Source organism: Lissotriton vulgaris, chromosome 2_1 (genome assembly GCF_964263255.1).
Source record: "Lissotriton vulgaris chromosome 2_1, aLisVul1.2, whole genome shotgun sequence".
NCBI lineage: Eukaryota > Metazoa > Chordata > Amphibia > Caudata > Salamandridae > Lissotriton > Lissotriton vulgaris.
The window spans coordinates 2,126,589,724-2,126,612,568 of record NC_141687.1 but is presented as its reverse complement, the minus strand read 5'-3'; the positions used below and the strand labels follow the sequence as shown (position 1 = coordinate 2,126,612,568).

Sequence of the window (22,845 nt, the reverse complement as noted above, 5' to 3'; positions counted from 1 at the left end):
CAACGGGTGCAGAACATGGCCGCCAAGTTGGCTCTCTCGCGTTCCAGGTCTAGCTCTTCCACTCTTGCTTTAAGAGACCTGCATTGGCTCCCGGTGCATCTGCGAGTGGTGTATAAGGCCGCGTGTCTGGTGTTTAAGGCAGTACACCAACAGGGCCCAGTACCACTTCGTGACCTGTTTGCTTGGTACTCTGCCTCGCGGCCCCTTCGCTCCTCTTCGGCTAACCTGTTGGTGGTCCCGAGGTTCCAGAGAGTTAGGATGGGTGGCCGCTCATTTAGTGTTGCAGCGGCCAGACTTTGGAACTCCCTGTCTCTCTATCTGAGAAGCCACAAGGACTACCTGCCGTTTAGGAAAGTTTCCGAAAACTGCCTGAGCAGCGAGAAGTGTAATCGTCCCGAAGTTCAAAGCGCCAGGATGCCCTCTGGGTGACAGGCTTGTGCTCTACAAGTATACAAATAAATAAATAAATAAATAAATATTTGGTCATGTAACAGTGATAGCCTGTTGGCCATTGCTTCGGCAAGGATTTTATTAGTAAAGTTAAGTAAAAAAAGAAGCGTGTAAGATGAACAATGTGTGGCTTGAGCAATAAGGAGATCACAGCTTTGCGTATTGTGGGAGGAAGAACCCCTCTGTCTAAGGCTTTGATGTAGACCTCCAGCAAGTGTGGTATCAGCACTTGTTTATATGCCTTATAAAAGGCACCGGGAAGACGGGCGAGGCCCGGATCCTTTGTGCCATCTAGGGAGTCGATTGCCTGGGCAATTTCCTCAGCGGAGTGGGGCTCGCCTAGGAGCTGGGACTGACCCGTAGTAAGCCTGATCATGGCCACCTCTTCGAGATAGTTGAGCAGTACACAAAGATTTATATTATGAAACAATCTCATGGATGATATCTGCATTTGCCAGTACTGGAGAGTCATCATCAAGACTCAGGTTTGTAAAATGCCTATTCCACGCGGGGTACACAGAATGCGTGCCAATGTCCGTCTGCAGAGTTCACCCTAGCTGTACCTACGCGCTGTAGCATGTTTACCAAGTAAAGTAGCTTATCTATCAATAAGGTCATTGAATTCCTCCACGAGTTCTGATTGTTTATGTAGTAAATGTGGGAAGGGCTGGGAAATATTTTCCCTGCCGATGGTTGCTAGTTCAGTTTCTACTTGTGCTAGACTGTTGCGAAGGTCTTGCAACACTCTGGTATACTACGAGATACAGACCTCGCCGATATATGCCTGAAAGACATCCCATTGAGTGGGATATTGGCTAACATACCCTGCATTCATCTCAAAGTATTCGATCATGGCAATACGAAATTTAGAATGAAAAAACGCATCGAGAAGCTCAGTTGTGGGGAAAGACCAGCGGTGCTCCCAGCCTCCACCGTAAGGGAGAGTGAACTGTAGCCTGACTGGTGGGTGGTCTGAAAGAGTATGCGGCAACATCTGTACATCCCAAAGCCATGGACTGCAGATAGCTCAGAGGAACCAGTAGTAAAGACGTGGCCTGGGGTATAGGCACCAGACATCTTTGAGAGTGTGTGTGTGTGAATATGTTATGTTATGTTATGTTATTATGAGTTTGTAAAGTGCTATTTCACCCAGAGGTATCTAAGCGCTATCAGCGGAAATACAACATCAGTAGGCAAAAAAGCAGATCACATAGGCCTCCACAGAGGCCCCCACGCCTCCGCACAAAGCACTGTCTTCAGATTTTTCCTGAACAGCAATAGGTTTGTTTCCTTCCTGAGTTCAACCGGGAGAAGGTTCCATGCCAGGGAGACAGTGCTAGAAAAGGCTCTGCCGCCCTTGGATGTGAGGTTGTACCGAGGGCAAAGTAGGTTACATGCCTCAGCCGACCGGAGAGACCTAGTAGGAAAATACCTAGGGAGCCGATCTTTAATATATTTGGGGGCTGAGTCGTAAACCGCTATATGAGCAATGCAGAGACTTTTAAATTTAGTTCTTTGGGCAATGGGTAGCCAATGTAAGCTGCGGAGTAGGGGCGTAGCCCGAGTATGCCTGGGTTTATTAAAAATGAGTCTCGCCGCATCATTCATTACGACCTGTAGTCAGACCAGAAGGTTGTTTGGGAGGCCATAGTAAAGAGAGTTACCATAGTCCAGCCGTGCCAGAACTAAGGCAGAGACCGCCAGCCTCATGGTGTAAAAGGATAGAACTGAGGAGAGTTTCCTCAACTGGCGGATCAGACTCACACAGATGCCGACCACAGATGATACCAGCTGAGTCATCGATAGTCGGGCATCAATTTTGATGCCCAGACTTTTAACTGCTGGTGCTGGGGCTGGGAGTGGCCCCAATTCAGCCGTCCAGAACTGGTCGCTCCAAGGATTGGCAGCTGTAGTGATTGCCAGGACTTTGGTGTTATCTGGATTTATTTTTAGAGAGTTGTTCGACATCCAGCTGATTATAAATTTGAGAGTGTTCTGCATTCTCAAATGAGCCTGAGCAGTGTCATCAATCTGAATCAGGATTTGTGTGTCGTCTGCATAATTGTAGACTCTACAGTCCATCCTGTTCAGTGACGCGATCAGTGGCTGAAGGTAAATGTTAAAAAGTAGGGGTGACAGGGCCGAGCCCTGGGGCACGCCGCAAGTCAGTTTTGCTGGTTTGGATACAAGATCAGCAAGCAGCACTCGTTGCGACCTATCTTCCAGGAAAGATGTCAACCAGGCAAAGGCTGTACCCCGAATCCCCAGGTCCTGTATCCGCGATAGAAGTTGGCAGTGATTAACAGTATCAAATGCCGCGGATAAGTCCAAGAGGATCAGGGCACAAGGTTTCTTATCATCCGCCTAGAGTCTCAGGTCATCCAGCACGGATAGCATCACCAGTTCCGTGCTGTTGTGTGCTCTGAAACCCGCCTGGTTAGACTCAAGGAGATGGTTACTTTCCAGGAAGTGAGAGAATGTAGAACATGCTGCTCCAGGATCTTCGCAAGAAAAGGAAGCTGGGAAATTGGCCTAAATTTTTTTAGGTATTTTGGGTCCGCACCAGCTTTCTTAAGTAACGGAACCACCCTAGCCTCTTTAAAATTAGAGGGCACCAGTCCCTGCTCAATGGAGTGGTTTAGTAGTATGCTGAAGAATAGGAAGGGAGTGTGGTTTGCCTCCTAGGCAGGAGCTTGAAGAGTCCAGGGTAGGGTTTAGCAATAAGTTCAAGTCGCCACCTATTAGAATAGAATCCCAATCAAATCAGTCTAAGAGGGTGGAGATGTTCTGGAAGAAAAGAGAGTAGTCTTTGTTTAGGGTGTATATATTGTCAAAAAGAACTGTCCTCCCCAGCATTGTCCCCTTCACCAGGAAGTAATGGCCCTGGTTATCAGCTAATGGGAGGCTTTTATGTATAAGGATACAGACCCTATTGGAGCATGACCTAAAGTGAGCAAAGTGTCTGTGTAGACACTATGATACAACAAATAGGAGGACGTCTGTGGGAGGAGGTGTGTTTCCTGCAAAAACACAACTTTTACTCGGTGGTGGTTAATATATGATAACACCAATTTGTACTTTTGTGGGTTGTTCAGTCCGAGTACGTTTCAGGTGATGAGTGTCAGATCCACGGATAGTCTAGCATCTTCCATTGAGAAAATATGATATTGCGTCAACCCTGCCAAGACTTACAAAATTGCCCACATTTGCCTTTACCATGTTAGGAACTATAGGTAGGGGTAGGAAGAGAAGAGAGAAACAGAGAGCAAGTACAATCTCAATTAAAACCCAATAAACCGCCCCCCTCCTACACCAGGTAAAAAAATAACGAGTAACTCCCCTAGAGACCCAAAAACACAAAGATCCCAACAAAGCTAGATACAGAATCACCCGTGGAACTCTGTGCCCAATCAGAAATTTATTGAATAAAGCAGTAAAAAATTAGGGCAAATATGTTAAATAATGGAGGGAAGAGTTCTCAAAGGGGGTAGGAACTTCAGCAAGGCTGAGGAACAACAATCCCTCACAAGGCACAATAGATCATACAATCACAATGTAGCGGTTCAGCCAGGAGGAAACACTTCAGTCTGGATGTGATGTTCAGGTTTGGTGAAGAGTGACTTGGGGTTGTGTGGGTAAAGAGGTGTCTGCTTGTGCCAAACGTTGGCAGAAAGCAAGCACATCAGCCGGGATGTCAAAGAAGCGGGGTTTGTTGGTCACAACTATGCGGAATCTGGCTGGAGTCTGCGTTCTTTGAGCAGTGCCTTCGCTCCAGAGAATATCTGCCTTACCTCCTGCACTGCCAGTGTGAGGTCTGGGTAGATCGAAAGTGTGGTGCTCTGGCACTGCAGGGAGGATTTCTTCTGGGCCAGGAGAAGTATAGTGTTGCGATCACTGCCGTTTAATATGCGCGCCACCATGGTGTGAGGTGGGGTCCTTTGCAGGGGTGGTGGGCCTAAAGATCAATGAGCCATCTCAACAATAATAGTGGAGGAGAGGTGTTGGGCCAAGCAAGTCGGTGAGTAAGGGTTCTACAAAGTGTTCAGTGTGCCCCATGTTGGTTGATTCTACCAGACCAGTATACGGATATTTTTCTGGCTGAAACGCACCTTTAAGTCCTCATTTTTGATAGCCATCATCTTCAAGAGGCTCTCCATCTTCTCCAGCCAGTGGGTTAATGTGGTGCTATTGTCTTCCTGGGTTGAAACTTGTTCCTCCACACTGTCCAGTGTCACACAGTGTCTATCCAGGCGTTCCTCCATGTGGTCTAGTCAGGCTGCAAGACTCTCAAAACGTGTATTGATGGTATGAAAACTGGCCCTCAGCCTCTCATAATTGCTGCCACACCCCCAGGGCGTCAGAGAGAGCCCTCACCTCGCAGTCGACCGCAACATCGGATGGTGGGCCCATTCTGTTCCATCGATTGGGGCCAGTCAAAAGTAAGCCTGCGCTGCTTGCGGTCACCTCGACCCATGGTAGGAGATTGCCACTAATGGGGCCAAGGACCTCTGGTGGGTAAGGCCTAGGAGCTGCCTAAGAGGGAGTGCTAGTCGATAAAGTCTGGGGGCTCTGCATGTAAGGGAAGGTCCTGGCATTGTAGTTCAGTGTGGGGGGATCCAGGGGTTGGCCCCGGTGTTAGCGTTGACCGTGGAGCAAATATAGGAGGTGCTGGAGCAAAGCAGTGATGGGAGCCCCCCACTCTTTTGTGAGATTGGACGGTCTACAATTGTACATGAGGGGGCACCGCTGATGTGTGCTCATGTTTTTTTTCTTTTATCCTATTACCCTTCTTGATTAGGAGCCGGCAGGATGATCTCCTAATGGGAGGCAGGACAGTGGTGATGCAGCCTCAGGCCGAGAGGCTCAGCCGGGAATGGCCTCAGTCGGTCTCACTGCACAGGACTGCACCCAGCAGTGGCTACCGAGGGAATGGTCCATGATCCACCAGGTCCGGGAGCTCGGCGGATGGCGTCATAGCACTACTGGTCCGAAAGGAGCATGTCCTGCACTAGAGATGGTTGGCGGCAGCCGATCCAGGGCTGCAATTGATACTGGTGCATATGAAGGCCCCAGGGGGAGTTCCCAGCAAAGCTCAGTCGGGCGGCGCAGCCACAGTCTGAAACCCACGTGTGGCCCCCGTCGTCGCGGGCCCCCAAAGCGAGTAGGTGCTGCTCTTCTCGGCAGGGCCGGGCCACGCAGATGGGAGATGTGGCCCTGACAGTGTTGTAAGGGTCCAACAATGCTCCTCAGGCTCACATGTGGCACTGTCACCGTGAGACCTATGAGGCAGGATGAGCTGCACCTCCCCTCTGCAAGTCCCAGTGGTTGGGCGATAGCTGGGGGGGTCCTGTGGATGTGGCTGCAGGCCAGTGCAGGCATAAAATCTCCTCCATAAAGGGTGGTGGAAGCGAGGATGGACTCCGCTACCCTCTGAATGTGGGTATTTGGTTCCGGAGCGTCATCGCCATGCAACTATGACAGTCAACAGCTCGGCCATGCCTACCAAGACCTGTTGTTTTTCAAAGGTGCTTTACAATTCCTAATTGTTTTTTGCATTCAAACTTTAAGAGTTGATATCTCTGGTCCCCCCTATTCAGTTATAATAAAGTTGCTGTGTTTTGCTCACAATTTTTTCAAACTTTTCTAAATTATTTGGAAGTGTTTATACTATTGTGTTCTTTACTTTAAAATTGTTGTTATTTATTGAACATAACATAATTTGTCTGTGGAATTACTCTCTGCTTGTACAAATGCTACCATAGGCTGAGCAGAGTTTCTATGAGATTTGTTCTGAGACCTTACCAGGGTGCATTTATTAAATTAGGGACAATGTCCCTTCCCAAAATAATAATCTACTTTCTGACTTAATTCTTGTTGACTTACTACACTTCAGGGGGGTCGTAGGGCCAGTGTACGACCATTAAGTTTAGCGACTCGCAAATTCCGCAAAATTGCGACTCTCTAAACTTAATGTACAACAGTGTCTCAGACACTGTTTGCAATTCTCAATGGGGTCGCAAACGGCATGCCTCATGAATTTTAATGCGGTTGTTGCAATTTGCGACCCCATTGGGAATGACTAGCACTCCCAGGGATGGTGGCCTGCTAGGGTCAGCAGACCACCATGTCTGGGACTGCTTTTAAATAAAGCAGTTTTATTTATAAAATGTAGCCTGTTTTCCTTAAAGGAAAATGGGATGAATTTAAAAAAGAGAAATGAAACTTTTCAGTTAGATTTTTTAAGGGCACTGGAACCACTGCTTGCTCTTACAAAATACTATCGCACCCATTCACAATGGGGAAGGTGTCCCTTGGAAACCCTTTCAATTTGCTAGTGGTTTACCACCTACTTGAAGTAGGTGGTAAACTGGAGTGTTTTACGGCCACAAATGCGGTTGAAAAAAAAACAGTGCATGGCATGGTGACTCGCAATTAGGAAGGGGCACCCCTTCCTAATAGTGAGAGTCACAAATGCAATTTTGCAAGACAGTGACTCACAAAATAACATTTGTTGATGCTTGGATTTGTCTTTGTGGCCGCAAACGGTGCGATCTTCTGTTTGCGGCTGCAAAAAAGGGTTGTACATCAGGCCCTTAGTGTTTTATGAGAGGTAAATCCTTTACAAAACAATGTTTTGGTTAGTGTTAAATACGAATCCATTCTCAGCATTTTCACACAGAACTACCAGAGGAAAACAATTAGCCGCCACACAGTTGCAGCAAAGACTTCCATTGAAATTTGTCAAGTCTGGAAAAAACAACCTTTAGGACTTCCCACTAGGACACTTTTAATAAATGTTCGTTTGTTGCAGCCCATGAATCAATGGTCTGCTTCCCTTGTTGAAAAGCGTGTCTTGCACAAAACATTCTCTGAGCTCCATTTTGCATGTACAGTAATTTTTCTGAAAAGACAGACATGCAACCAAGAAATATTTTACAAAAAGTAATCCAGAACATAAAATAAATCGGTTTTACAAGCAACACACAAATGTTTCTCTATGCAATGCAATGTTAATGTTTTTTAGAGAGTGGAGGTGCTGGTTGATTTTGGCCATCTGTATACAACCAAAAATATTAAACAATACCTGCTGTGAACTTTCCATGAGCAGATGGTTTTGTATGAAATGTCAAATGCAAACACAGATGCGTTAACCTCTGTTTAAATGCTCAACCTGCCTACATTACCTTTATTCAGTTCGATGTTTCTTTTTCCAAACAAATATTTCGAATACTTGGCTAACGTCTTGCATTTGTAAACACGACAAACTGTATTTTGAACAGGTTTTCTACTGGAATACCAGACTATTGTTGTTTAAAAGAACACACAGCTCTGCATTTTTGTATTCGAACTGTGCCATCTTTCATGTGCATGGATCTTATAATACATTTACCTTGGTCTGATGTTTGGATAGCAAAGTCTACCCAGTGTTTAAAATGTCTCCTCTTGAACCAAACAAATTGTGCACTGCAGTCTCTGGATCTAAAACCTTTCCAGACCTGTGATGTGTTCACCTTGGCACAAATTCAGAAGACCATCTCTCAACACCACAAGGCAGTTTCTTAACTTTGTACGTTAATTCGATACAGTGCACATATTGTTCAGCACAATCCAGACAGGAAAATACAAGGAGGAGACTCCAAGATGGCGCCACGTTGCAGATGCCTGCCCAATTCTCTCACACCGGTTCACCACAAACCTGTGATTTAAAAAAAATTACTGCTGACCTACCCTGTCCGAAACACATGTAAACCTAAATGATGATGACGAGGAATATTATCAGGGTTGGCTTTAGCGCTGGTGATGCCTGGTGCAACAATATTTTTGGGCGCCCACCCTACCATATGACCTCTTCCCCAGATTCCCTCACTAACACCATGGCAAAGGTGCCCCTGATCTCTCCATAGCCCCTTTCTCAAACACAGTTCATTTGTTTTAGAGCGCTGGTAGAGGCTGGCTTAAATATTCCACTCAGTTATCCGCATAAAATACAGATCTGTTCTTTGCAGCAGGCATATTAACCTTCTGTGCTACTTTATGGCAAGCCAAAATTGCCACTAAACAGATCTCCAATCTCTCTCTCTAGCAGAAACATTGAAAACATGATTTATCGTCACATATTATTGCTGTTTGAAGCCAGAAGCACAAGTAAACTCTGCAGCAGGTGTTTTTTTAAACACAGCACTCCCCCTGAGGTCAGTGCCCTGTATCGGCTGCAACGCTCTAAAGCCGGCCCTGAGTATTATCACTGATCAATAAATAAGAAAAAGCACTGATTTGACAGGTGCACTCATTCCTGGAAGGTGTCGTAGTGACAGAGAAGGGAGCATGCTTAAAAAGCACACATAGAATGAGTAGTGCCAGGTGAGGTTGTTGCTTGCACATACTGCACCATAGATGTTCATTATTCTTTGCTATGACACCAAAAGTATTATTGAATTCTGGGCCATATGTATCAAAATCCGCATTTGCGATTCTCAAATAGCGATTTTTTGCAAATCGCTATATGAGAATTGCAAAATGCTATGTATGTAGGATTTGCAATAAATTTTGCGAATCATTTGTTTTTTCACACATAAAATTATTTCTTTTATACAAACATTATATACAGAAATCAAATAAGTTTTTCAATTCATCAAGTGTTTTTTGTTAATTGCTTTAGCTTGAACAGTTTTTCGTGTCTCTCTTACCAATTTCCCATCTATGTTTTTCTGGTTGACTTTCTTTCTTTTTTTTTTATATATTTTTATTGACAGCACGGGAAAACAACCAGAAAAATCGTTTAAGAAGCATTTAAAGTGAAACAATAGAATGATAACAACTCCATACAAGGATACCATTTTTGCCGGATCAAAGGAATTCAATCAGTCATAAATTTATATTAAACTTGATAAAGTAAATAAATTTGCAGCCTTCACAATCGATAAGCCTTAACATTCATCAAGCACAGAGGAGATGTTACAGCATGGTTATAAAAAGATTACCCAGATTTTATCCATTTTCATCATTGATCGCACTCCCTTTATTTTAGCTAATGCTAACTCCATGGTGTAAATTTCATTAACCAGAGTCCACCATTTCATAATGTGCGGTAGTTTTAAAGAAATCCAAGCCCTAGCAATAGTCAATCTGGCATACAAAAATAAAATAGTGATTAGATCTTTATACGGACAGTTTAATGATTGTATATCTAATAAAACCGTGCTCACTGAGAAGGGAGAAAGAATAATCTGTTTCTGATTAAGAATGTTTTCGAATCCAGGCCAGAACTCAGACAATGCCGGGCATAAAAAAAACATATGTTCTAAGTCAGCCGCCATTAGATCGCATTTGGGATATTTCGAATGATCATTTGATGGGCTATTTTGAGACGATTTTGATATTCTTTGTGGGATATAATATAAGAGACATAGAGTTTTATGTAGCTGAAACCTTAAACTAGAGGACTGAAATTTTGCGAATCCTACATATTCCTTAATCGGGAATCTCAAATTGCGATTTGCGTTTCGCAATTAGTGAATCACAAATTGAGAATACAATTCCAAGGGTGCAAGGATGTAAAAAGGACACCCTGTTGAACCCCTGAAATAAGCATGGGTGTACATGTGGCGAACATACATGCCCTAAGGGCATGTATGTGCTTCACATTGCACTTTGAAAAAACTTTGGTGCTTCTTACATTGGATTTAGGGAATCGCAAAATTTGCGAATCCTTAAATGCAATTGCAAAATAAGGAATCGCAAATTTTGCAATTCCCTATTTTTCACGCAGATTTGCCTCATACATACCACAAAGCAAAATTGCGATCGCAAACGCAGAAACTCTGCAAATTTCGGCATTTGTGATCGCGATTTTTGCTTGCTACATTTCGATCTCCTTCTATAGGAAACTCTTTTTCTGAGAGTTTTTAGAATTGTTCAGATGCTTGGATATCTATTTTTAACTGTTCATCAATTGGATTACGTTACATTAAATAGATTAATAAATTATATAAAATATAGTTAATTTAATACACATTTAAGTTTGTCCACTAAGCAATTCTCTCATATGCAATACTTCCTGGAATGACAAATAGTTCGATCTGTAATCTGGATCTCTACTCTTCTTATTTCACATCCTATCTTGAAAAAAAAAATTCCTGTAGTTGTTAGGTATGTTCATAATGACATTACCTCGCATGGAATCAGAGGAACACCACGTTATTTACATTGTACCTTCTGACTCCCAGATTTAAGTAGTTTTGAGACGATTCGGAAAAGCATTTGTGAGTGCCGTACAAATATTACAGGAGTACTCTTTTATGTACTGTTACATGTGTTTGAATATCAGCACTGAAACGACCTGATCCCTATTATTAAAAAGTACAGCTTGCATATTGTCTAACTGCATATGATTGAATATCCCCAAAAAGTACACAACCGAGTACTGCAGGTTTAAATGCCTTTGTGAATAGGGGCCATTTGTGCAATAGACTCTGTATTGCGCTCAGCAGAAACCAAGTCTGTATTTGCATGTTTCATATATTGCATGGTTTGCAAATTTTAGTCTGCATTTCCCAGCTATGTCTTATAACTGGTGCTCAGTTTTGATTTTACTTCCTGTCCACACTATTTCCATTAGGAAACCGCCTTTATGACAAAATTGAACATTGCATATATGTATAATAGGTTAATGTTAATGTTAATGGAATTTATACAGTGCACGAATACCCGCAGGTGTCTTGGCGCTAAGTATATATATGTACACACACACACATACATATATAAATAGACTTGCCCATATCTTTAGTGCCCTTAGATGAATCTTCACAACATATTCGACAGAAATTTGACTGCTACTCCAGCTGATGTCTGGAAAGTTTTGGGGTGATCCGAGAAAAATGGGGGTCCCAAAATGCATTTTCCCCATGTTAATTCCTGTAGGCATTTCAAACAAGACTATAGCCCGGACTGCTGGTAGGAATTACACCAAATTTGGCAGAAAGGTTGGTCTTGGTCCCAACAGTACGCATTTTGTGATTTGGTGTAAATTTGTTCAGTAGTTTTGAAGATGTTAATCAAAACCTGAATTTGTATATCAATTGGCGCAAATCCTCCGTGGATCCGACAGTCACCTTGCTGAAATCTGATTGGCTGCCAACACTTCAATCAGGAAGTTATTGGCAGCCATTTTGGGAAATGGTTTCAGCCGAGTCCTACAAAAAATGTTTAAAATAAAAAGGGATCAGGGTAGCAGTACCCTGCCACCCCAGATGTTGTGGTATGGTCCCACAGGGACCGTGCTGGGGGTTAAAACATATTTTTTTCTATTTTAGCATAACATTGCAGATAGATTTGCAAATTCACTGCAAAATTGAAAAAAAAAAACAAGCGCATCTCCTGTGTTTGGTTTTAATTAGGCCCCACCTCCATGTGTAATTTCATGCCCCAGGGACCACCACCTCCCCAGGGTTTATGTTAAATTTAATGCAGGGGCCTGATACCACCTCTCCATGGCTAGAAATGAAATAAATAAGGGGCCATGCGGACCCCCAGGCTCTGGGGATGACCACCACCAGGTTAAAGGTAAGGAGCGAGAAGAAAGGGGCAGAATACAGGTCAGAAATTAGGAGAAAGTGGCAAAATAACGGGCAGAAAGAGCAGAAGAGGAAAAATAGAGAGCAGGAGCGAGCAGAGATGAGGCTGAAAAACAAGCAGAAAATGAGCAGAGGAGGCAAAAAACCGAAGGCAGCAGAGGTTAGCGGACTGCAGGCGAGCTGGACAGGTGGACCCTCACAGGGGGAGCTGGCATGAGGACCTGCTCCTATGTGCTTCCTTACTTTTTTACCATGCACCCACTGATAGACCCACTTATACACTCATGCAGCCACTCACAGACACACTCTCCTACTCACAGACCCACTGAGAAATGTACCCGCTGACACACACACTCAGGCACTCACACACCTACTTACACATCCATACAACCACTCACACACACTCTCACACAACAAGGTTGCAGGAACATTATAATTAGGAAATAGCATTAAAAAACCATAGAAATTCACAGAAAGAAACAACAGTTACAGGTACGTTATAGATAGGAAATAGAATTTCAAAATTCACTTAAAAAATCAACAATTATAGGGACGTAATATTTAGGAAATAGGCTTAGAAAAACTTACATTTTCAATGAAAAACCTAAGGTTACAGGCAAGTTTTAGTTAGGCTCAGACTTAATTTCTAATAAAAACATAGAAATTCAGCAGTTATAGTTACCTCAGCTAACTATAACGTTCAACCCTGCAATGTACTGCTTATGACCTCACATATTACATCACAGTGATATTACTGATGACATTACTGATGACATCTCAAAATGGCATTACTGATGACATCATCCACAGAGCCACTCACATGCCCACTAATATTCCCATTCAACCTCTCATCCACCCACTCACACATGCACACAACCACTCACATACCCACTCACAGACCCAAGCAGCCTCTCACACACCCATAAAACCACTCAAAACCCACTCACACGACCTTACAGCCACTCACACATCCCCTTACATATCCATACAACCACTTACATACCCACTCACACCCCCAACAAAGTCACTCACACAACCTCCCACTCACCCATACAATCACTCAAACAGCTACTCATCTACTCATACAGCTACTATCATAGCTACTCACTCAATCATATAGCCACTTACACATCCACTCATCCACAAAACCACTTAATTACTCATTCGCACATCTATATATGTACTCAAGTACCCACTCACTCACCGATACAGACCTGTATTTGAATACATGTCCTCAGACATACTGAATTTCTCCTGGCTTGGCGAAAGCCATGAGCCCCAGGTGCAGTTATGTGAATGATCTTAAAGGGTATATGGTATGAAAAGAGTTGACACTCAAAAGAAGCCAAACATCATATTAAAAGAAACTGCAGGACTGCTATTTCACACATGGATGTAGCTAAACATAGGGTCAAAGACTGTACTCACTGAGGAATTCAGCTTTCTTTGTTTGTGATAGATGACAGGTTTAAGGTCTACTTTTGAATTCTTCTAATACTTCTTGGATGACTATTATCTTCTCTTCTGCTGAACAGGTTTCCAACACAAAATGTAACTGAAAGGTGCAGGAACGAAGAAGGTCAAAACTACAGAATGTCGACTGGCCCTTTTGGGGCATTTTACTTCAAATATTTCTTCGGAGGCATGAGATATAATTAAGGTTTGTAAATAAGCTACACTGTAAGCAATACGACTACAGAGAGCTAATTATAATGCCGGTGGAATTTAGTTGCTCTATATTTATTCCATTTACAGGTGTCCAATTTGCTTACCCAGTGCTGTCGACAACATATTTTTCACTCCACTATTTTCAGTATTGATCAGTATCACAATTCAGCAATTGTAGAATACTTGCTTGCTTATGTCAGAATAAAACAGTGCTTTGGCTGTGCTGTGCACATATGAGTATGATCTTTTGGCAGTCTGAAAAGGAATTATGATATTTCTGGTTGTCATACAGTTCCTTGAAATTATCAGTTTAATGGTCGCCCCAATGCAGTTCTTTAAGAATACCTTTCAGTGCTGGAATTAAATGTCAAAGTCCTAATAAGGGATAACATGCGACCCATGTCAATAATAATCTTTTAAGACTTTTCTGACATTTTTCACAAAGAGAAACAGTTGGAAAATAATTCGCCCTTTGACGCTAATTATAAAGTTAATTGTATATCTTTGTGACCTATTTCTTAATCCTTTGAGTACTGTAATGGAGCATAAAGCAAATAATGGAGAAATTAATGTAGACATACTTATAAGTAAGGGTGGACAGTAAACTCCGCTCAGCCAGTGGAGTTCATGGAGTTTTGCCTACTCTGCGCTACACAAGACTTTCAACTTGTGAGTTCACAGCAGGTTGCTACCGCTTGTATTGAGAAAATTGGTGCTTGCATTGCCAAAGCTGCAGTTCGAGCAGAAAAAAGCAGCACCCTATGGCACGCTGCGAAGGGCCATTCACTCAGATTTTACAGTGCAAGACAAGATACTGGTGCTAAAAATCAGCACAAGCAGGGCGATGGACCGTAATTCCGTTGCTCACAAAACCTCATGGAGTTTTTAGTTAACTCCCCAGAAATCAGTGGAGTCAAACTTAGCGAGTTCTGCTCAACCCTACTTACAAGAGATTATTCTCCTACCACTTATGAATTACAAACCTACAAATCTCCCAGATTTCCTTCTTTTAAAAAAAACTATGCTAAAGTGAGCATACCCTTTAACAATATGGCTTTCATTAACTCATCGTTGCTAACAGTTTCATTTCCATAGATTCACTAACATACCTTAGGAGCCCTTGAGGTTACTAAAAGACAAACATTACAACTAGAGTGAGCATCTTAATGATCTAATTTAACATCATGAAACAACTGCTATCAAATGTGAATACTAAAATGATGCAAGATGTGAAATATATTTTCCCTGTCAAGCATGATAGAACTCACCCAAATAGTTGTTGCTTTTTGTCATCTCAGTGATATTGATTTTAGTTGCCCCTTCAGGAATTTCAACAACTTTGTGGTAGCCAACATTTGTCAGAGTATGCTTGAATACTCCAGATATGACTTTGCAGCCTGTGTTATCTCCACCACAGATTCCACACTTATCCACAACCTTCTCAGACCCGAGATATTCATCACATCCAATACCCTGGAAAAAGAACATATTACATAAGTCATCTAGAGTGTTTTGATATATAATATAACTTATCAAAGAAGATGCAAGCAATATGAATGAAACAAAGTTAACAATGAACGTGCACTTTATGTGAGTAACACTGCACAGAAAATAAGCATGGCTAGTACAACCACTTGGAGGAAAGACTCTTGTCACTATCAAGTGTAAGACAGATGGCCATCAATTCATTCAAGGGTCAGCAATGACTATTTATTGGCTACATTATTATGACCTCTTGAAAGGAAAACTACAACAGCATTTTTCGCATTCAGCCTATCTCTGTGTATCTTTGGAATCAGTCAAGAAGGGTCACATGAATGTACTAGGTTGTCAAATATATGGCTCTTATCATGATTTAATTTTGAATGCAGTGTTCTTTTTATTATTCGAATGTGACTTCATGAAGCCTTGTCGCATACAAGTGAATTATGAAAATCGCATATGTTTTCCAAATGCAACAATACTTTTGTTACATGTATTTGTGATGTGTTACAGGTCGTCTCTGTAGGATTACATCAGCATTTATATTGACAGTAAGGCATTTCAAGGAATGATCGCATGTAAACTGTTACTCACATAGATTTTCCACGTGGCAAAAAATACCACATACTTAAATTTATATTTTCTTGTTTTTCATTTAGTAATTATTTACCATGTGAAGAAATATTTGTCTTACATCTCCAGTACATGTGGAGTTACACCATCCCAATTCACAGCCCAGAAACACATGTATATATGCTCAAGGCAATATTAAATGTGTGATCATTTTCAAGGTAGGAAACTATCTGACAGGGCTAAATGCATAGACACAAACCTGTATGTTTTTGGGTGTTCTGTTCATCTACCTTTTCAGGTAGAACCTTTTTGAAATGCCAGCAAATCCACTACTAAACTTACATTTGGATTGTGGAAATGGCACCCTACCTCTGGGTTCTATATATTCAACCAACACCTATTCTGTGAAATATGATAGTCAATTAGTCCTTCCATTATTCTTATTTGTTATTTAGGTGCATGCAATTTTATGAACCGGGTCCAACCATAGGTAACGTTTAAATATATACAATGCCTTGTTATTTAATAAAAATGTAATGTATACAATATTTTTTAAAAGAACTCCTGCAAAACGTTATTACATGCTGTCTGAATTAAAGTGATAGACATGCGAAATATACCATTCGGACCAAGAAGACAGATACAATTAGACATCAGCTAATTAAGACTAATTATCACTGAGTGAGGAACACTCAAAACTTGGGAATGACTACGCTGAAATTAGGTTTTTTAAATTATTATTTGATTAGTATGTAACGTTTTCAAGTCTACTGAATTCAATTTTGTCTGACACTTCCTTAACAGCGACAAATGAAGGCATAATAAGGACATTTAACATGTCTCCTCAATTACTATATTGTGTAACAAACACCTTGGAAAGTTGGACAGATACATTTCTGAAAATATTTCTGCTATGTGAGAACTTAGGAAAAGCCACAGCTAAATAAAGCAATGCATTACTTGGCTATTTCTAAATACAATATTGTCAAATTCTACATTCAAAACTATCAAAGCAATGTCTCATGGAATTTACTTTTTCATCTATTTAGCACTTGAAACAACCAACAGTGCATTTATAGTTTTATTTTCACAAAAGTGTGACTATTTACATTTCATTTCGAACATTGCACAAGAGAAATTAAAAGAATGAGAAACAGTTAAAAGCCTGAAATAACTATTTAGGTTCAAGAGGGCTTGAATTCTTTAACATTGCACACTCCCTATAAAAACATGCCATCCTAAGTATTAAATATATTTAAAAATTAAAAGCAAACTATAAAACAGCAAAATGACAAAAGTGGAACAGAGGAAAAGAAATCACAAAACATACAACTGAGGTCAACAATAAAAGAACATGTGGAGAACAGTGTGCACCCTCACTTTCACATCCTTTTTCGAATAGTCTCGGAGAAGGTATTCTGAACGAGGTAAATTCACAATTCCTACAACAGCAACTGCACATGATTAATATGCTTTAATCATATCACTTTTTATTTGTTCGCGTTACTCTGAATAATTAAGCCACACAGATCTACACAAGGTGTACTTATCTTTATTTTTTATTTGAGCTAGAAAAAGAGACAGGCAATACAATAGTTCATACATTACTAATACAAATTCATGTCCAAGGAAGATATAAACAATTCTCAAAAAATAACCTTCTAATTCATTCAAATACCCTAAACGCATTTTGCACATAATAGCAGTATCCATAATATTCTCTTTTCATTTTTTTATAGAACCTCTTAGTGCAATTCTTAAACCAAGTGGGGCGGCACAGTTCAAAAAGTCCAACAGGCCAGTGTAGGTAGAAAAGTCACTTCTTTGTTTGAAAATATTTCTCTTAAAAAACATTAATTTTAGCCAACGGGTTTCATTCCCATATAGGGAACTTCTTCAGGGCAAACAAAGTATCATACGTAAAGGCACAGATCGTAGAATGAATGAATGTGGTCTTATAAAGCGCGAACATAGCCCAAGGGCATCAAGGCACTGGAACGGTACAGCCAACACAGGGACAATAGGGGCAAACTTACAGACATGTCTCAGAGAAAAGCCAGGTTCTAAGGCCTTGCGAAACAGAAGAGAAGGCTGCCCTGAGAGCTCTAAAGGGAGGGAATTTCACAAATTAGGTGCTGCAGTGGAAAAGGCTCTGCCACCCCATTTAGCCTTCAAAAACCTAGGATATCTGCAAAAGTTGAAAGAGCTTGTTGTTTAAAAATGATCGCCGTTCACAAAGAACAATATGTTCCTAATTGATCCTGATTAGGATAGAAGGGAATTTCCAATCCGCAACTCAAGAAAAGAAAGGGATCCAACCATAATAAGTTGCACCCACCAGCATAAGTCAATGGTCTGGAGGTAGCTGTAGTGATCACCCAGGCCCCTCCAGGGTTGGAAGACGAGTCAAGTCGATATGGCGAAGGTGAGACCCAAGTCTAAGATCAGAGGGTAGCTGTAATGATACCCAAGCTACTCCAGGGTTGGAAGACGTATCAGATCAATATGGCGACAATGAGGTAAGGCTCAAATTGGAGAGTATCATTTACAGTATCATCTAGTCATCATTGCGTTATCCCAAGACGGTGAATTTCATTCAGACCAAGTGTATTGCATCGTGGCTCAATAAGTATATTGACTAAGTACTCAGAGTTCCTGTCAAGCTCTCTGTCTGGAAACGTTCCATCTGTCTTCCTCCTATTCCAGGGACTTTTTGAGCTGCGCACCTCCACTTGGTTCAGGAATCTCTGATCTGGAGCACAGCGACGCCAGTCAAGGGCTGGCATAGGGGTTGGTTGCACAGCGCCGCCACACATAGGAACTGGTACGAGGTGTGGCATAGGAGGTCCGCCGTTGCTGTTTTTGTTTTTTTGCCTCTTAGTGCAATTATACAATTAAAAACAATGACAATAAATGTGCATAAAACCAGCACTAAAATATATAACGCAGCATTACCCTCTACCACCGAGAGCAGGAAATTACCATACTTTATCTTACATTGAGAAAGAAACGGAGGAGTAGTCCTTCCACGTAGCCTTAAATCTACACAGTGCCCCTACCCCCTTTGCAAATGCCTCCTCAAACAGACAGGTCTGGGACAAATTAGTAAGCCAATGACTTATCGTCGGGACCATTGATGATTTTCAATTCTGCATCACCAAGGACCTGGCTACCGCTATTGCAATACAAATAAAATATTGCAGATTTTTGGTTAGCTGGAGTTCTATATCCGAGAAGTCAAATAAAACCAACAACGTTGATGGAAGGATAGCCATTGACATACAATGACTAATAATCTCTAAAAACTTTATGAAGTCTTTGAGGTGTGTAGTATGCCAACAATCTAGATAGAAAAGCCATTCTCTTAAAGTTTGATGCTCTAAAGGCTTTGTGACAGTCTCGCCCAATATGTTCCATTCTTAATTATTAAGTCTGCAGCCCAATTCTTGCAAATAATTTGGAAGCAGCTCCTCAATACGTTTACTATTACCACTCTTGAGTGGCAAGCGGTACCAGTTTCCTATTCAACACAATTTCTTATTGGTGTTCCACCTTATTATTGTTCTTGCTGATTCACTAATCATCGTTTAATTATGTTTATGGAAACTGGTTATTTGGTTAAAATTAAACCAAAGAGTTGAATTTTGGCTGCCAAATTTCTGTAATATCGATTCCCACATTATCAAGTTTGTAAGTTTAAAAAATTCACCTAGCTTCAGAAAACCTAGGTCACTCCAAGTCTGCAAGACCCCTTGTGAAATCTCTAAGCTCCAAACCCCACAGTCTTGGAGAGAAGTATGTGCATGGCATGCTGGTACATTATTATATGCTTTACAAAATAGTTCGCTGCGTGATACTATTGTCGTTATGATCTTATACCTTGTTTTCTCAGATAGTTTTGTTGACCGTAGAACAACTGGTAAATTAATTGCACTTTGCTCTAGCATACGATTTAGAATAAAATGATCATACTTTGATGATATTGCTGCTAATAATATTAAATAACTAACCAAAGAGGCCCGATAATATGTTGGAAAGTGTGGTAATACTAGCCGCCCCTACTCCGTGCCTAGTTGAATGGTAGAGAGTTTTACCCGAGCTTGTTTTTTTGCCAAATTGCGATTCCTTAAATGCAATGTAGGAAGCACCCAAGTTGTGCGATTTTGGCTTAAGAAATCTCAAATTACCACCAACTTCAGGTTGGTGGTAATTTGCGATTTCTTTGAAATATGCTCTTTTTAAGCATTTTTCAAAGTTCCATGTGGCGCAGAATACATGCACTAAGGGCATGTATGTGCGTCGCTTGTGCACACATACATATTTCAGGGTTGCTACAGGGTGTCCTTTTGACAACCTTGCACCCTTGAATTTGCATTTGCAATTTGCAAGTGCCTAATGGGTACTTGCAAATTGCGAATATCTTCCCATTCATTCCTATGGGCCTAATTGCGACTCGAAATTTGCGATTCGTGATTCGCGATTAAGGAATATGTAGGAATCGCAATTATAATTGCGTTTCCTACATACATAGCATTTTGCGAGTCCATAATAGCTCTTCGCAATACATCGCTATTAAGGACTCGGAAAAAGGAAATTTCATATATATGCCCCTTTGTCTTTTTTGAGAATACTAATCACAACTGACTCCTTGAATCTTTTGGAGATAGGGATCCCAACCATAATTTGGCTAAACATAAATATTAAAAATGGGGAAAGAACAGCTGAAAACATATTATATACTTCAACAGGAGTACCATCATGCCTGCTAGCCTTTGCACTAGCCATACCTATTAATGTTTCCGCCAGTGGTATAGGCTCAATGGCCTTATTCAAAACTTCCACATTGGCCCTAGTAATTTGTGGTAACTGGAATGCGCCAGAGTAACATACTAAATCCTGTGGGTCTATTACCTGAACTTCTGCTTTAAGTTTGCTTAAAATGTCTTTATCTTCCACCATATTTGCAGTAGTACAGTGTCTCATTTGTGTTATTATTTGCCTATTTTTTTGTGTTTTAGGAGATGATGCTAGATATTTGCTTACGTGCTTGCTTTCTCCATACATTTTCTGATGGAATTCATTATTCCCTGTAATATCTTCTAGAATAAAAAAGTTTCTTAGTTGGTCTTTCGCTCTCACCAATACTTGCTGTAATGCCTTCTCCCCACAATCTCTTGAGATCACAGAGTTGAGTTAATTCCTAACACGTTCTACTGTGTTTTGTAAAATTTCTATCTTCTGCACCCTCTGCTTATGTGCCCTAGTTTATAAAAGATCACCTATCTTACCTCACCATCCAACATACTCAAAAACATAACGCAAACTCCCTGAACTGCCATATTGGGCGAAGCAAAGTACGCTTGTGAATATTTCCTTGGCAACAAAAGTGTGGGCGTGTTATTATTTCCCCTTGATATAACCTTACTGCCCTTTGTTTCCTGGACTTGGTCCGTACACCTGCTTTCCATGATTACCACAATTACCACCTCTGCCCTTCTCTTCATGCTCTTATACCTTTCCCATTCCAAACCTACTCTTGTCTTGCTCTTCTTTAACTACATATCCCTGCTTCCCATCGCTCCCCTTCCAACCACCCACCTATGCCCCATCCGAAAAGGGGAATGGCCCTTAACTCTCTTCTTCAGCCCACCCAAAATTCTGGTGCTTTGGCCTGGCATCTACCCAGACGCTTTTGCTTCTACCCTCTCTATAATGTTCAGATGTCTCTTCTCAACACCACAGAAACAAAAACAAATTGCTAGCATCTAGGATAAAAGTGCTTGTGTGACAAAGTGACTCATACTTGACAAATTAGTTTGGCATAGCCAAAACGTTTAACCCCCGCAGGCTAATTGATACCCATCAGTGCTTTCATTTGTACCCCAAACCATAAGCCTTTACTGTTTAGATAGATAAGAACCTTATAACAGAGAAACCCGGTTCGGGTATATAGATGTGATAACTACCCAGCAGCATAAGTCCCCCTACCTACAATGTGCAAATGCAATGTGCTTAGCGAAAACCCTGACACAGCTTATAAACCTACGAAACACTGTTTTCAGTCTATAAGCCGAGCCTAAAGTGCTACTGTAACATGATGACCCAATTCGGGTCTGTAGAAAAAGTGCTAATATATAAAAGTACAATGGGCATAGAGTGCATATTAGAATATACTTTCACTCTTAAACCATCAGCAAGAAAAATATCATTTTTCTGAATTGCCTTACTTAGAATGACTTCTCTTATATGAAATCTGAAATATTTGCAGTCATTGTCCTTGGGTATTTGGCCCTAACTGAACGTTGTGCTGGAACACTATGCGCCCTCATTATGGTAAGGTCTTCCAGTGGATTGTCATGTATATGTTCTTAAATCATTGTTTACTTATATAACAAGGGGTTACTCTGGCCGTTTATACAATATTTATCCTCTGGAATCACTGTGAAGCGCAGATTACATTGTCTCGCATAGTTCACCATTCCATCCATTTTCAATTGTGAGGCCTGTATTTTCTTACGAAGAGTAGCAATATCACTGTCCCAAATCGAAGAGTGGTCCTTCATGCCTGACACTCATTGCTCAAGCTCTTTATTTTGTTCCAGAGTTTGTTGTACAATACCCTCGATGTTATCTAGCCTTTGATGAACTGTAGCAATTTCTTGGGACGGCCAATTTTTGCATTCTCGAATCTCAGCCAGTTTACTTTCCAAGAACTGCTGGACCTGATGCATCGAGGGTTGGCTATAACTAGATAGCACAGTTGGCATTAGTATTAGCATACTCCACCTCCTAGAAACTTTGAGGTGGCTCTTCTTGGACTAATCTCTTGGGTCCTGATACACCTATGGCTTGAGGGAGTACAGCTGGAACTTTCCCTACTCCCATTTCCCCCATTGGACCTATGCTCAGCTCTCCATAGAAGCTGGTTCCAACTTTGCAGCTGGGTGCTTGATGATACTCCACCTGCATCCTGAAATCCCTGAATGACTATCAAGGTCTTCCAATGTTTGTTTACAACTTTTTGTGAATAATGGCTAAAGATTTATCAACCACTCTCCCCCTCGTCAGCTACACTAGGTGTCACAATTGCCAAATTTTT

At 41.3% G+C, this 22,845-nt stretch overlaps 1 protein-coding gene across 2 annotated transcripts in view; it reads right to left on the bottom strand.

Annotated features, from left to right (window-relative positions):
- The window catches only part of THSD4 (thrombospondin type 1 domain containing 4), a 2,294,989-nt gene that overhangs the window by 355,355 nt on the left and 1,916,789 nt on the right, over nucleotides 1–22,845 (bottom strand). For both annotated transcript variants that reach the window (XM_086958405.1, XM_086958406.1), the window contains one exon: nucleotides 14,960–15,164. In XM_086958405.1, coding sequence (XP_086814531.1) covers nucleotides 14,960–15,164 — 205 coding nt within the window. The remainder of the gene's footprint in view (nucleotides 1–14,959; nucleotides 15,165–22,845) is intronic.